This window comes from Melospiza georgiana, chromosome 21, assembly GCF_028018845.1.
Source record: "Melospiza georgiana isolate bMelGeo1 chromosome 21, bMelGeo1.pri, whole genome shotgun sequence".
In the NCBI taxonomy this organism is placed as follows: domain Eukaryota; kingdom Metazoa; phylum Chordata; class Aves; order Passeriformes; family Passerellidae; genus Melospiza; species Melospiza georgiana.
The window spans coordinates 9,763,104-9,775,500 of NC_080450.1; the positions used below are offsets into that span (position 1 = coordinate 9,763,104).

General features: G+C 49.9%; 1 protein-coding gene across 2 annotated transcripts in view; it reads right to left on the minus strand.

The window, feature by feature from the left end:
* Window positions 1-18: 18 nt before the first annotated feature.
* TMEM94 (transmembrane protein 94) overlaps window positions 19-12,397 on the minus strand; it is a 53,447-nt gene continuing 41,068 nt past the window's right edge. For both annotated transcript variants that reach the window (XM_058039109.1, XM_058039108.1), the window contains 10 exons: window positions 10,618-10,726; window positions 9,927-10,116; window positions 9,054-9,131; window positions 8,579-8,664; window positions 8,055-8,136; window positions 6,980-7,134; window positions 6,643-6,737; window positions 5,554-5,647; window positions 5,159-5,329; window positions 19-4,323 (listed from right to left, as the gene is read on the minus strand). In XM_058039109.1, the coding sequence (XP_057895092.1) occupies window positions 4,251-4,323; window positions 5,159-5,329; window positions 5,554-5,647; window positions 6,643-6,737; window positions 6,980-7,134; window positions 8,055-8,136; window positions 8,579-8,664; window positions 9,054-9,131; window positions 9,927-10,116; window positions 10,618-10,726 (1,133 nt within the window). In that variant the 3' untranslated portion in view covers window positions 19-4,250. The remainder of the gene's footprint in view (window positions 4,324-5,158; window positions 5,330-5,553; window positions 5,648-6,642; window positions 6,738-6,979; window positions 7,135-8,054; window positions 8,137-8,578; window positions 8,665-9,053; window positions 9,132-9,926; window positions 10,117-10,617; window positions 10,727-12,397) is intronic.

Below are 12,397 nucleotides of genomic sequence, written 5' to 3' on the forward strand. Positions count from 1 at the left end.
ATTTCCCTTTTCTTTAAAAAAAAAAAAAAATCACCAATGCAAATCCAAACCAGAGAGGGAGAAGGAGGCTGAGAAGGCAGCTGCTTCCCAATCCTGTTGGGAGTTCGCAGCTGGACTGAACTGTTTGCAGCCCTTGTGCTGTTGGATGGAAGGGGGGCAAAGCCCACCTGAGCATTCCTGAGGGCAGCTATGCCAGGCAAGAGGTGCCAGCCTGGTTTCTGGGCCGAAAAGCAAAGACAATAAGCCCTGAAAAAAACCTAAAACCCCGTTGTTGTCGTCTGGGACTTGATGTCAGTGTGAGGCAGGTAAGACACTTTTTCTGTCCCACACTGAGTGCATCCACTGCCTGTGTCTGAGTGCCACATTATGGACATGATGATTTCAAATAGCTACGACCAGTGGCACTTTATAAAGAGGTTCACAGAAACCTTTTAAAACTGATTTTTACTCTCACGAGCCAACTTGGAACAAGCCCAGTTGGTTTGTTTTTTTCCAATGTTGATAAACTGTAAATGTTTTTTTTTTTAAAGCCAATGTATATATTTTAAATGTGATTTATTCTATATATTTACTAACCAGAACTGCAAGTCTTGGGTCAGGGATAAGAGGACACTGGGGGTGGAGCTGCCGCTGTCTGAGCCACCTGAGGGCAGCACAACGCTGCTCTCATTGTCAATAAGGGAACTAAACATTTGATTTTGCAGAAGAATGCCTATTTTTTGAGCTCTAGATCTCTATTTTGAAGCTACTGTATGGTGTGTAAGTTATGTACACTGCACTGGGACTAACTGACCCCAGCTGCACCTGCTCCGTGCAGCGAGACAGTGAGGGGAAAAAATAGCCCATGTAATCACCAGACTGACAACAGATTTTAAACCATCTGCTCTGTTTGTGTTAATCATGTGTTTTGTTTTCCACTAACATCCATTAAGACTAAATTCTATTAAACAGTGGGGCATGTTTTACCCTTTTTATAGTTTTGCCTAGTTGTTTGCTTTGTGTGAAATGGGACAAACTTGTCTCCTGCTGTGTGAAGTCCATTGAAGATCAGCTTTATCCTGTCCCCTGAGTGCTCCAGGTTCCTCAGATATTCTCCCCTGGTGAGTCCCAGTCATGCCCAGTGGGGTTAATGTTCAGTGTGAGTCTCACTATCACGACAGTAACATGGTGACAGTTCTGGTGTCCCAGTGCCCAGCTCTGCCCATGTGCCAGGCAGAGCATTCCTCTCTCCTCCTGCCTGCTCAGAGTGTGGCCACTGTCACCCCAGTGCCTTTTCCAGCTGCCCCCAACCTCTCACCCACCCAGAGGGATTCACACTGTGCCTCCAGCCTCGACTGAAGCAGTGCCTGCCATCCAGGAAACCAAACTTTGTAGGAAGAGGCTTTCAGAGATGGACAGATTTGCCCAAAGCTGAGCAGAAACTGGGAAAAAGGCCAGAACTGGATCCCAGCAGCATCAAGCTCTCAGGCTGTGTCCCTAAAACAGGAAAATCACACCCTGTGACCCCAGCAGCCACAGACATTTTTACCTCTTTCCTTTGCTGGGTGCAAACTCGTTCCCAACTCCTGGGTGTGTTATCCAAGACAATCATTTATTGCCATTCATATACTGGATGCTTGTGGGTCTGGGTTTGTTTCTTTTTTTTTTTTCCTTTTTTATACAATTTACAAGTTTTAATACAAATGAAATATTTTTACATACATCCCAAAAAATTTAATATAAAATATACAGCATTTAAAAACATCTTGATGTAGGAAATTTCCTTCTGAAGCCATGCACTCTGACCCTTAGACACTTCAATGGCTGAGGGAAGGGTGGCACTGGCAAGACCATCCTAAAGGCTCCATTCATACACTTTAGCTCCCTCCAATCTAGCTGGGGAAGGAGGATGCAGGAAAATAAACATTTGTGATCACCCAGAGGAGGAGATCTTGAAGGTGCCTTCTCTAGAGGAAGGTGTGGCCAGCAGGAAGCCCTGGAATCTGCTGCTTTTCAACACCCACAGCAGTTCATGGCACAGGACAAGAGCTGAGGTGTGTGTGGGGGCACAGCTGGGACAGCAGTGAGCAGCTCTGTGCTGCTCTGACTCCAGCTCAGCTTGGCCACAGAGATCATACCCCACTTGTGATCCCACCCTGGCATAGGGAAGGAAAGCTGATTTCTCAGGGGCCAGGTGTTACAGATCTGGAGCTGGCATTCAGTGAATTGAGGCTGAGAAAGGTGCAGCTTGTTCTCCCTGAGCCCTGCAGGTGCCAGGGCAGTGAGGGCAGTCCAGCCTGGCTGGCAAAGGTGGGCAGACCCTGCTGTGGTGCAGGGCAGCAGCCCTGTGAGCCCTGTGCTTCCCCAGGGCGCTGCTGCCTCCCTGTGCTGTGCCATCCTGCCAGCATGGCATCTCTACATCCACCCCCAGCTGCAGGAACCGGCTCCAGGGCTTGGAACAGCCCCAGCTGCCCCTCCAGCACCCTCAGTGTGTCCCCAGAGCTCAGGGCTTGGCTGTACCCAGCTCTGCTCCTCTGCCAGCCCCACAGCAGGGCGAGGGTATTGCTTAGAGACACTCAGCCACGTCTGTGCTCTCTGGTTGTGCTGAAAAGTGAGGAAGACAAGGTGGAGCAGCAGGGCAGAGCTTGGGGGTTCCAGCCAGCTCCCTGCCTGCCCACGAGGGATCAGCTGCCACTTGTTCATCTCAGGTACCAAAGAGGAAGTAACAGCCAAATACTGTAGTGTTAAATGTTGGGGCCAAAACCAGGGCCAGGATTTACCAGCTTTAGTCAGTGTTTAGAATTAGAGTCAGTGTCTCCATGACCTGCAAATATTCTGGGAGCCAAGCCTGTGTGCTCCTGTGTGGCCCTTGGCTGTCAGCCCACAGCAGGACCAGTGCTCCCAGTACAGATGGGGTCTGGTCAGAGCTCAGGAGCTTGTGTGCTGCACTGGGGCAGATCAGGGTTTGGCAGAGCCCTCAGGGGAGGGTCCCCCCAGGCAAACGAAGAGACCTCCAGAAAAACACTGAGCAGATGTTGCCCAGGGAGGCTGTGGCTGCCCCATCCCTGGAACTGTTAAAGGTCAGGCTGGACAGGGCTTGGAGCACCCTGGGATAGAGGAAGGTGTCCCTGCCCATGGCAGAGTGCCCGTGGCAGGGGGTGGAACAAGATAAAGCTTTAAGGCCCCTTCCAACCCAAAGCATTCTGTGGTTCTGTGTGAAGGCATCAGCACAGAGGGGAGAGACTTCCCAGCACTATCACAGACAGACATGATTGGGCGGGTTCCCTGTGCCTTGGGGAGCCAGAACTGGATGCAGCACAATCCAGGGACTGGGAAAGGAGCCATTCACCAGCTCTGTTTTAGTCACAACTGCAAGTTGCAGATATCCTGCCTGGAAAGACATCCCCTCCCCCTAAGGCAGGACAGTCGGGGCTCAGGCTTTATCTCGAGCTGTGCTTGTCTCAAGCAGGCACATTACTGAAGCAGAACAGCAGCTCGGATCACAAACAGGAGAACGGCTACAAAACCTCTCTGGGGGCTGTTAAAGAACATAAAAGCTGGTTCAAGAGGGCTGCAGGAAGCTGAGCCACGCCGGCTCCCCGCAGGCAGGCAGAGCTGCCCTCCCTCGGCACCGATCACAGGCGGCTTTGCCCAAAGCCCTGCCTCATCCCGCTCCCACACAGCCAGCACACGGCTGTGACAGCGACACTAGAGGGCAGGGCTGGCCTGCTCCCAGTGTCCCCTCGGGAATGAGAGCTCCCAGCACTCGGGACTGCAACAGGGGTGGCTCCTTTGCCCCGCACACAGCGCAGGGAGGCGGGAGGGCATGCACAGGCACGCACACACGGAGAACAGGCTGAAGTAGAAAACCAAAACGGGATTCAATAGAGATCTCCTGCTTCAGCAGCCCTACTGGTCCCAGATTCTCCTGCCAGGCCCAGGAAACCCATCTGCTCACAAAGAGGAGAGGAGCCACTTCATTTTAGCATCGCCATGATACTAACAAATACCTCCAGTAATAAATAAATAAAGGAAGAGCAGCCTGAACAGGCACCAGAGCTTGCAGGTTCCTGTGAGGGTACCTGGTAGGCTGGGAGGGGGCTGCATACCTGTGGGGGGATCCCTGCCTGGGCCCTGGGAAGGTGCAGGTGTAGTTTTGCCAGGAGGCTGTCTGGATTGCATGTGTGATGGAAAATTCCCTGAGCCTTTGGTGCAGCCACTCTCCCAGTGGCTGTTTGGCCCTGGCTCCAGGGAACTTGAGCTGGGTGCTTTTAAAATGGCGAATTCATCCCCAACTTGGTTTCAAACTGCAACTTCTGCCTCTTTTGGTAACGGACACGGACCCTGGAGAAGAAGGAAGAAGACAGTCAGTATGCAGAGGGGTGAAAGGTAAAACTGTTCCACTGCCATTCCTGAGCTGCTAGCCCTAAGAAGCAGGGAAGCCCCTGGCCTGAGCCCTGTGGTAGCCTGGGAGGGGAATCAAATCCAGAGAGCAGCCCATGGTGTCAGTCCTACCCCATGCAGCTGAATCCCATCTCCAGGAACACCAGACACAGCACAGAAAGGTCCAGAAACCCTTTGCAGGAACTGAGATGGTGTCTCCATCCCCATCAGGGTTCCCTGTAATCCCTGCTTTTCCTCCCCAGCCCATTTCCTGAATCAATGTTCATCAGTGTTGACTCCAGTCCTGGCTGCTCCCTGTGCTGGGAAGAACAGCCAGTCACTGCCTGCTACTCATTCTTGGCTTCAGCCACTTCCCGTGCAAACCAGCCCCACAGTCCAGGCTCTGTGTGAAGGCACACTTCCTCTGCTGTGATTCAATGCCTCTCTGTCCTCCTGGGACAAGATGGAGCGAGCAGCCCTCCCCAGTTCCACACTGGTGTTGGATAGACCTTGGCTGTCTCTCTCCCTTTGGTCTGAGATAAGGAAATTTTGTTCTCCCTTCCTGCTCCCAATCACTGCCACTGCCCTTCTGTGACCCTCCTTCCTCCCCTGTGCTTCCTCCCTGGGAGGTGGAGCGTGGGCCTGCACACAACAGCCAGGTGATTTACACAATGCAGTCAGCTTTTCCTTTCTGTTCCCCACCCTGTTCCCTGGGCATCATTATTTTTTGCAGCTCAAGGCCAGGCTGCAGGGAGGCTTCAGCTCTTTCTCCCCATCCTCCCTACAACCCCCATACCTGATTTCATGCAGCTTGACAATCTCATTGATGATAACCACAAGGACCAAGGAAAGAAAACCCAGGAGCCACGCGACCGGAGAGATGGAGACGTGGCTAAAGGTCAAAGAAGAGTTGAGGTTTTCCCAGAGTTTCAGGTCCAGCACAGTCTGTGCCACTTGCCCCAGCACTCTAAAATTAAGAACAGAGACAGCAAATCTCAGCAGACCTGGCAAGATTCCCAGGATCTGCAGATCAGGGTTCAGGCCCAGATGAAATCCCCACACCAGAGACCCTTCACCAGTTCAGCAGTGGAGATCAAATGCCATGTACTTGATTCTCCTCAGCACCAGGAAACTGGTGCTGGAGTGGGGCTGGGATCCTGGAGCCCCTTCCCAGGGGCTGTGGGTACTCACACAACAGCCACAGTGAGCGTCCACCAGCGGTTGGACAGGGGGCTCTTCTTCCACAGGGGCTTGGTGCGATGCACGTGGGTGATGGATATGAACACTGCAGACAAAAGGGGATTATCCAGCATCACACACAGGTACAGCACTTCACAAGGTACATCAACACCTGCTGCTTCTAAGGGATATGGGGCTCATGTCCCTGGAACCAGCTGACCATTTGGGGTTCCTTCAGAGCAGGCTCCTCACAGCCATTCCAAGCCCCTGGAATGCACTGGGGCAGTGCAGTTGTACTGCACACCATTGCTCACTGGTTCACAGCCTGGGAGCTGAAACTGAGCAGGCAAAGGCCCAGCTCTGGGGAGTGGCACAGGGGTGAGTGTGCCCTTGTTCCAGGGCTGCAACAGAGGAAAGCTCCAGCCCAGAGGGAGATGTAGCCAGAGACCCAGGGCTGTCTGTACAGGACCCAGCATTGGCTCAGCTGCCAGGCAAAGCACCCCTGCCTTGCTTTGGTGGTCAGAGGGACACAAAAGCACAGCAACCCACTCTCCCCAAAGATGGAGATCCAATCAGGAAGCATTTCTGTTGGACTGGACACCTGCACATGTCAACACACAGTGCTCTGCCTGGGGCATAAGGGACAGGGAACTGAGACCCTTCAGGACCCACCCTGCCAGGCAATGGGTGCAGGTGATGAGGGTCAGGCCAGAAGCTGGCCCCACACCCCTCCAGAGGGTTTAAAAAGGCTTCCAGCTCTCAAACAGTCACAGCTGCATCAGTCCCCTTTGTGGGAAGGCAGTGGGGTATTTCACAGAACAGCCACAGGGATATAAACATTTTTGAAGGAGGGAATATTTTTGGAGAGCTTCACGTGCTGGTACTAACTTTCCAGAAGGCAAAAGGGATGAGACTGGACAGAACCAGTGCTTCACCAGACTGGTAGGAAGCAGAATCAGTTCTGAGGGTGTTGTCTTCAATCTGCCAGGGTAATGGTTAGAGAGGGGGATCTGTGCTGTGAGGCCACTGCAGTGTAGGGGGCAAAGAAAGAGACAGGATGCAAGCTTTCCCCCAGAGCAGAGAATGGGCTTCTGGACTTACCTGTGTGCAAAACAATCAGGCCAGCTGTGAGCTTCTGGGCTACCAGGAGAGCATTGGAAAATGTCCCAAACCAATCAGGAGCACCATAAGCATTGCTAGTGAATGAGAGGACACAGGAGAGTCACCAGTGGGCACTTAACTGACCTGTTCCCACCAGGGCCACGTCCTCCTCCAACAGCTGAGGAATCTGTGGGTGAGCTCAGGCTGTCCTGGTGGTGACAAGGAGGTGACAGGGGCAATGATGTAGCTGTCAAGGCTACAGCCCTGGTGGGTCATGGAAGAGGCTGAAGCTTGTTAGAGGACTGGAAAGGGCAGGAGCAGTGGGGATGTTCCTCACCTGTGCAGCATGATGGAGGAGCAGGCTGTGAGGTTGAGGCTGGTTGTGTTCACCCCTTTGCAGGACTCGTGCAGGGTGAACCCGAAGCAGATGAGGCAGGAGCAGATGGTCAGGCTGAACTTCAGCAGGAAGCAGAGCAGGAAGTAGTGCTGAGTCTGGAAAAGGGAAAGGAAGGAGGATGACATGGGCATGTCACTGGTACAACCTCTTCCCCATGACCATCAGTGGCTGCAAAAGACAAGCTGTAGTACAGATGAGATGCTGCCCTGAGGATCTGCCTCAGGCATGCTGGAACAGGAAATTCCCTCCCTGGCTCCTGCCAGGGATCAATTCACTGAGCAAGCTAGGAAGCAGTGTCACAAACACATTTTATGAAAAATTCTTTCCTTAAGGTTTTTGATCCTGAAAAGCCAAGAGGCCTCAGAAACAAAATCTAAACAATGATTATCTGCTGCTGTGGAATGCTACAGGTGGATCTGTGATTGGTCCATGTTGATTGTCTCTAATTAATGGCCAATCACAGCCCAGCTGTCTCTGACAGACACAAGCTTTTGTTATTTATTCCATTCTCTCCTTTCCTTGCAAGCCTTCTGATGAAATCCTTTCTTCTATTCTTTTAGTATAGTTTTAATATAATATATATCTGTATATTATATTAAAACTATATTATATTATACATATACTATTCTTATATATATAATATAGTTATATATAATATAGTTATATATATTATATAGTTATATGTAATATATATGATATAGTTTTATTACATTAAAATATTATATTATATTATATTATATTATATTATATTATATTATATTATATTATATTATATTATATTATATTATATTATATTATATTATATTATATTATATTATATTATATTATATTATATTATATTATATTAATAAACCAGCCTTCTAAAACACGGAGTCAGACCCTGGTCTCTTCCCTCATCCTGGAACCCCTGTGAACACCCCCACAGCACAAGGCCTCAGCTATGGCCTCCCACCAACACTGGGACAAAACTGAAGAGAAAAATATGTGGACAATTTAAATCTGAGGGACCACCTACCTTCTTGGGAATGGAAGTCAAGTTTTTTCCTGTTGCCATGGTCATGATGGAGCTGTGGGGAGGCTTGCCCAGGAGCGAGATACTGGAGAAAGGTAAGTTAAGTGTCTCAGTAATGTGTTCAGGCACCAGAGGTATTATGCTTTTATCTAACATTTGAACCCAAATAACCTACTCAGACTGCTTGAAGCATTGGCACTTATCTTTACATATGCTGTAAAAGGTGTTATTCATGGCAGGTACAGACAGAGAGAGAAGTGAGAAAAAAACCACCTGTGGTACCTTGGCCTCTACCTGACACCCCAGACTTTCCATCACACCAGGCAGGGGTGAACACAGCAGCACACAAATGCTCCTGTCACTGTTTCCAAGGACTTTGTCAAAGCAGGTGCCTGGGATAATCCCTGCACCCTTCTCAGCATGCTGTGGGTGAAGTCAGCTTTCTCTCAGCATGGACACAGTGAGCCTGAGGGAGGGCTCTGTGCATCCTGGGGAGAGTGGGAGGAGATTCCACCTGACAGACTCACCTGAGCAGAGGGTAGCAGAAACAGGAGAGCCACACGATGTCTGTGGTACTGAGGATGGGGGGCAGCTGCACCAGGCAGGAGAGGAACTGGACAGAAACAACCCAGAGTGAAGAGCATGAGCAGTGCTAGGACAGACTTGTCACCCAAAATGCTGCTGCCTTCCCTGAAACACTGGGGTGAACTGGTAACTGGGCTGCCACTGCACTGCCCTCCATAAGTTCCTGTGGCAGGAGCTGCAGGGGATGCTTTTCTCCAGGGAAAAGGGATTTGAAGGTAAATGTATGAGGATCAGGGAGAAGGGGCAGCACAGGCTGAGATCACCAAGCCTCCATCTGTGACTTCCCCACACACACTGTGCAAACCTGACTGAAGGCCACGTTCCTCCCTCGAGGCTGCCCCACTGCAGCGAGCCATATCCATGTGAGCCCTCCTGTCCTCTGAGCTAAACACTGTCCCCAGCCAGGCCAGGACTCACCTGAATGACAACCAAGGTCAGCTGGCACTGCAGCAGGAAGAGGAAACACTTGCGGATGCCGTAGGTTGCATGCCTGGCCTGGAAGGAAGCAGAAGCCCTCAGAGCCCTGCTGGGAGCAGCTCCAGCCAGGAGCAGTCACTGCAGGCAGGGACAGGACATGTGGCCTGCAGGGGAAGTGGGAGGGGACAGCATCTGGACACACTGAAAGCAAAGAGGGAAGGTCTCCTGCCCACATGGAGAGGTTCTGAAGGAAAGGCAGGATTTAGCCAAGGGGTAAGTTTGTTTAAACTCCCGGCTTTTTTGGAGTTTTGCTTCTCCTTAACACTGCATTGTTGCCTGGCTAGGGATCTCTGCAAGATTATACTTCATCCAGATGAACAATATTCGTGTTCTGTTGCCATAAGGCTCCATTCCCTACACCTTGGACCAGGAGGGCCAGGCAGGAAGATTCTCCCTCTTGTGCTTCCTGGACAAAGGCCAGGAGTGTCACCCTGTTCTTCTAAGTTCTTCTCAGCCTTCTGATGTTTACATTTTTGTAAGGGAATTTCTCACACACTTTTCATGTAAATAATGATTGTTTTGAATTCCTTTCTGTAGGAGGAGAAATTTGATGGACTGTTTGTTTGACAAGTATGGCTAGAGAGGTGGCAACTTCATCCTCCAATCTATGGTCACTTTTGACAGTCTATAAATACTGGAGCTCAGAAATAAACTATGCTCCTTTGACCTTGGACACTCCAGCTTGTGTGTGTCGTTCATTTTGTGTCCTATTGTGACACAGGGGACACAAGCCAAGCTCCTGCTGGCAGCACTGTGGGCACCTGGAGCACAATGCCAGTGCGAGCTCCTGGCTCTGGGGATTGCTGGGCTCACCTGCTCTATGAGCCTGATGATGCTGGTGCTCTCCTCCTGGCGGAAGGACATGGAGCAGGGCAGGCTGTTGAGCTGCCCTGAGAGCTGCAGAGGGGTCAGCTCCTCAGAGCCATTGCTCAGGGTGGTGCTGGTGGCATAGCCAAAGGTCTCCCAGGAGCAGCGGGATGGGTAGAGAGGGTCCAGGGCTATACTGCAAGGACAACACAGGGCTTGGTGAAAGGCCTCATCCCAGCAAGGAAACTATCTCACTGCAGGCCAGCTTGGAAGGTCACTCTGTGCTGTGCCATGCTCTGTATACTTTGCTCAGGTAGAGAAGCCTGAGCTAGAACATGAAATTAGGACCAAACTCCCTAGAGTTCATTTATTCACAGAGAAATAATGAACATATTTGGGTTTGTGGCACAAGGTCAACAAATTGGCTGATCCATGGGGTACTTTCACTCTTTCACCCAATGGAAAGGATCTGTAATGGCAGTTGGGGCACAACAGTCCAGCATGTAAGAGACTTTCTTCCTTTAGGACATGGAAATACCTCTGTGTGTCAAGGGCCTTAAACAGACACCCCCATCCAATCCCCCCAAATCTCCCTCTTGTAGACAAAATGGACAGAGCAATTGGGGTGTGACCCATGGCTGGGCACTTGCTACAATGGAGGCAAAGGCAGCTGGAGGAGGAACAGAGCCTGCCCCACCTGATGTCACTCTGCAGGAAGAGGCAGCTGTTCCGAAGGTTGGCAGAGCTGCCCAGGCAGCAGGTCACCTCCCCATACTCCTGCATGATCTTGATCATCTCACACATGGCTGCAGAGGGACAGAAGGAGCAATAGTGTGTTATGTCATTACGCACACAGAAATGCAGTGTTTCACACTCTTTCCAATCTGGATAACAAACAGATCCTTTAAAACTGCCCCATCTGATACTCATCACTGTGTACATTGAGATCCACAGTCAAAGCACACAATTAGAAAGTTAATTTACTGCAGAGCAGGTGCTCTATCTACCTGCCACTGCAGGAATTCTCTGTGGTTCACAGAACTATGACCCGGAGGTTTGCATCTCCAGCACACCTCTTTCAGACCAGAGCTGTAGCCTGGGTGCATAATACAGCTTCAGCATCAAATGCTCTTGTTAGGAAACAGCAGAAATGAAATAAACCTAAATAATTCAAACTGAAAATAAATACAGTGTTTCAAACTCAGCAGCACATGACTAGTGTTGCTGCAAGTCTAAAGGAAGGGAGGGAATGTAACAAACCACTCCAAAGGCAGTGCCACTTGTAGCCATACTCAGAGCCAGCCCCTGTTCCTGCACTCCCACCACCTCCACCCTTTATCAATGTTTATTGACATCCCTGGGGCCTCTTAATCAAAGCTGCTGTTTGATTTGATTTTAGTTCTGTAGCTCCATGCACAGTGCTCTGTGTATACATGGACTTTCCAGAATGCTCCAGGCAAAACCCCCCAAACCTCCCCTCTGCAGACTCCCTTGTAAACACCTTCAATAAATGCCTGCTGCACAAAGACTGCAGCACTGAGGGGTTGGGTCAAGAGGGGAGCTGCCACTTCTGCCAGAGAGAGGAAATTTGGGCACTAAGAGTGAAGAGAGACTGGAATGTGATTGACATGCTGGAAACTGTGACCAGAGGTACTGAAATGGCAAATCATAATGATGCTCCACACTCACTGGAGATTTGGCAGTTATTTGCCAGTTGAGCACTCAGCCCCTTTCTTTAAGTAATACCTCAGAGAGAGAGAGAGACATTTTGTCCTTTCTGTTTCCTGCAATCAAAAACTGCAAAGCAGCAGAAGGTGTTAACAACAGCAACTGCCAGGGGAACATTCTTCTGGGAAGTGATTTCCAAGTTATAGAAGAGTTGTGAGCAGAGATCAAATTCTCCTGGTACACTGATAACACTTATTTAATGAAAGGCAGTAGCATTTTGGATGTTTGCTTTTGTGTCTCTTATGAATGCAAACTGAAAGGGTTCTCAGCCCAATTCAGCAGCTGGACAACAGCTGCACTAAAATTCAGTTAATACCTGGCTCTCCACAGGTAGCAACAGAGGGTAATTAATATCAGCAAGTCCTTCTAAATTTCTGGAATGTATCCCCTTCCCTTCCATGTCTACACTTGGATGGGCCAGACCAAGGAGCTGGGGAAGGAATTCATGGACAGGAGTAAGAAAGGGCATTCTGTTGGGATTTTAGCTGACTAGAGACTGGAAAAGTACAAGGCCGTGGCTAATTCCAAGTCCTGCACCTGGAAGATAGCGTGTCCTAGGGCCTAGCTGTAGTATGATAACAAATAGTGAAAGAGACATGAGAAAAGAGAGATGTAATCCCTAAAGAATAGAAAAGAACTAGTGTTGTGGTGTGGCCAATGGACGGTGTAAATTGCAGAATATTCATGAGCTCATTACTTGCTGTATAAGTATCTGATGCTCTCCTCAACAAAAAGAACTTGCTGATGAC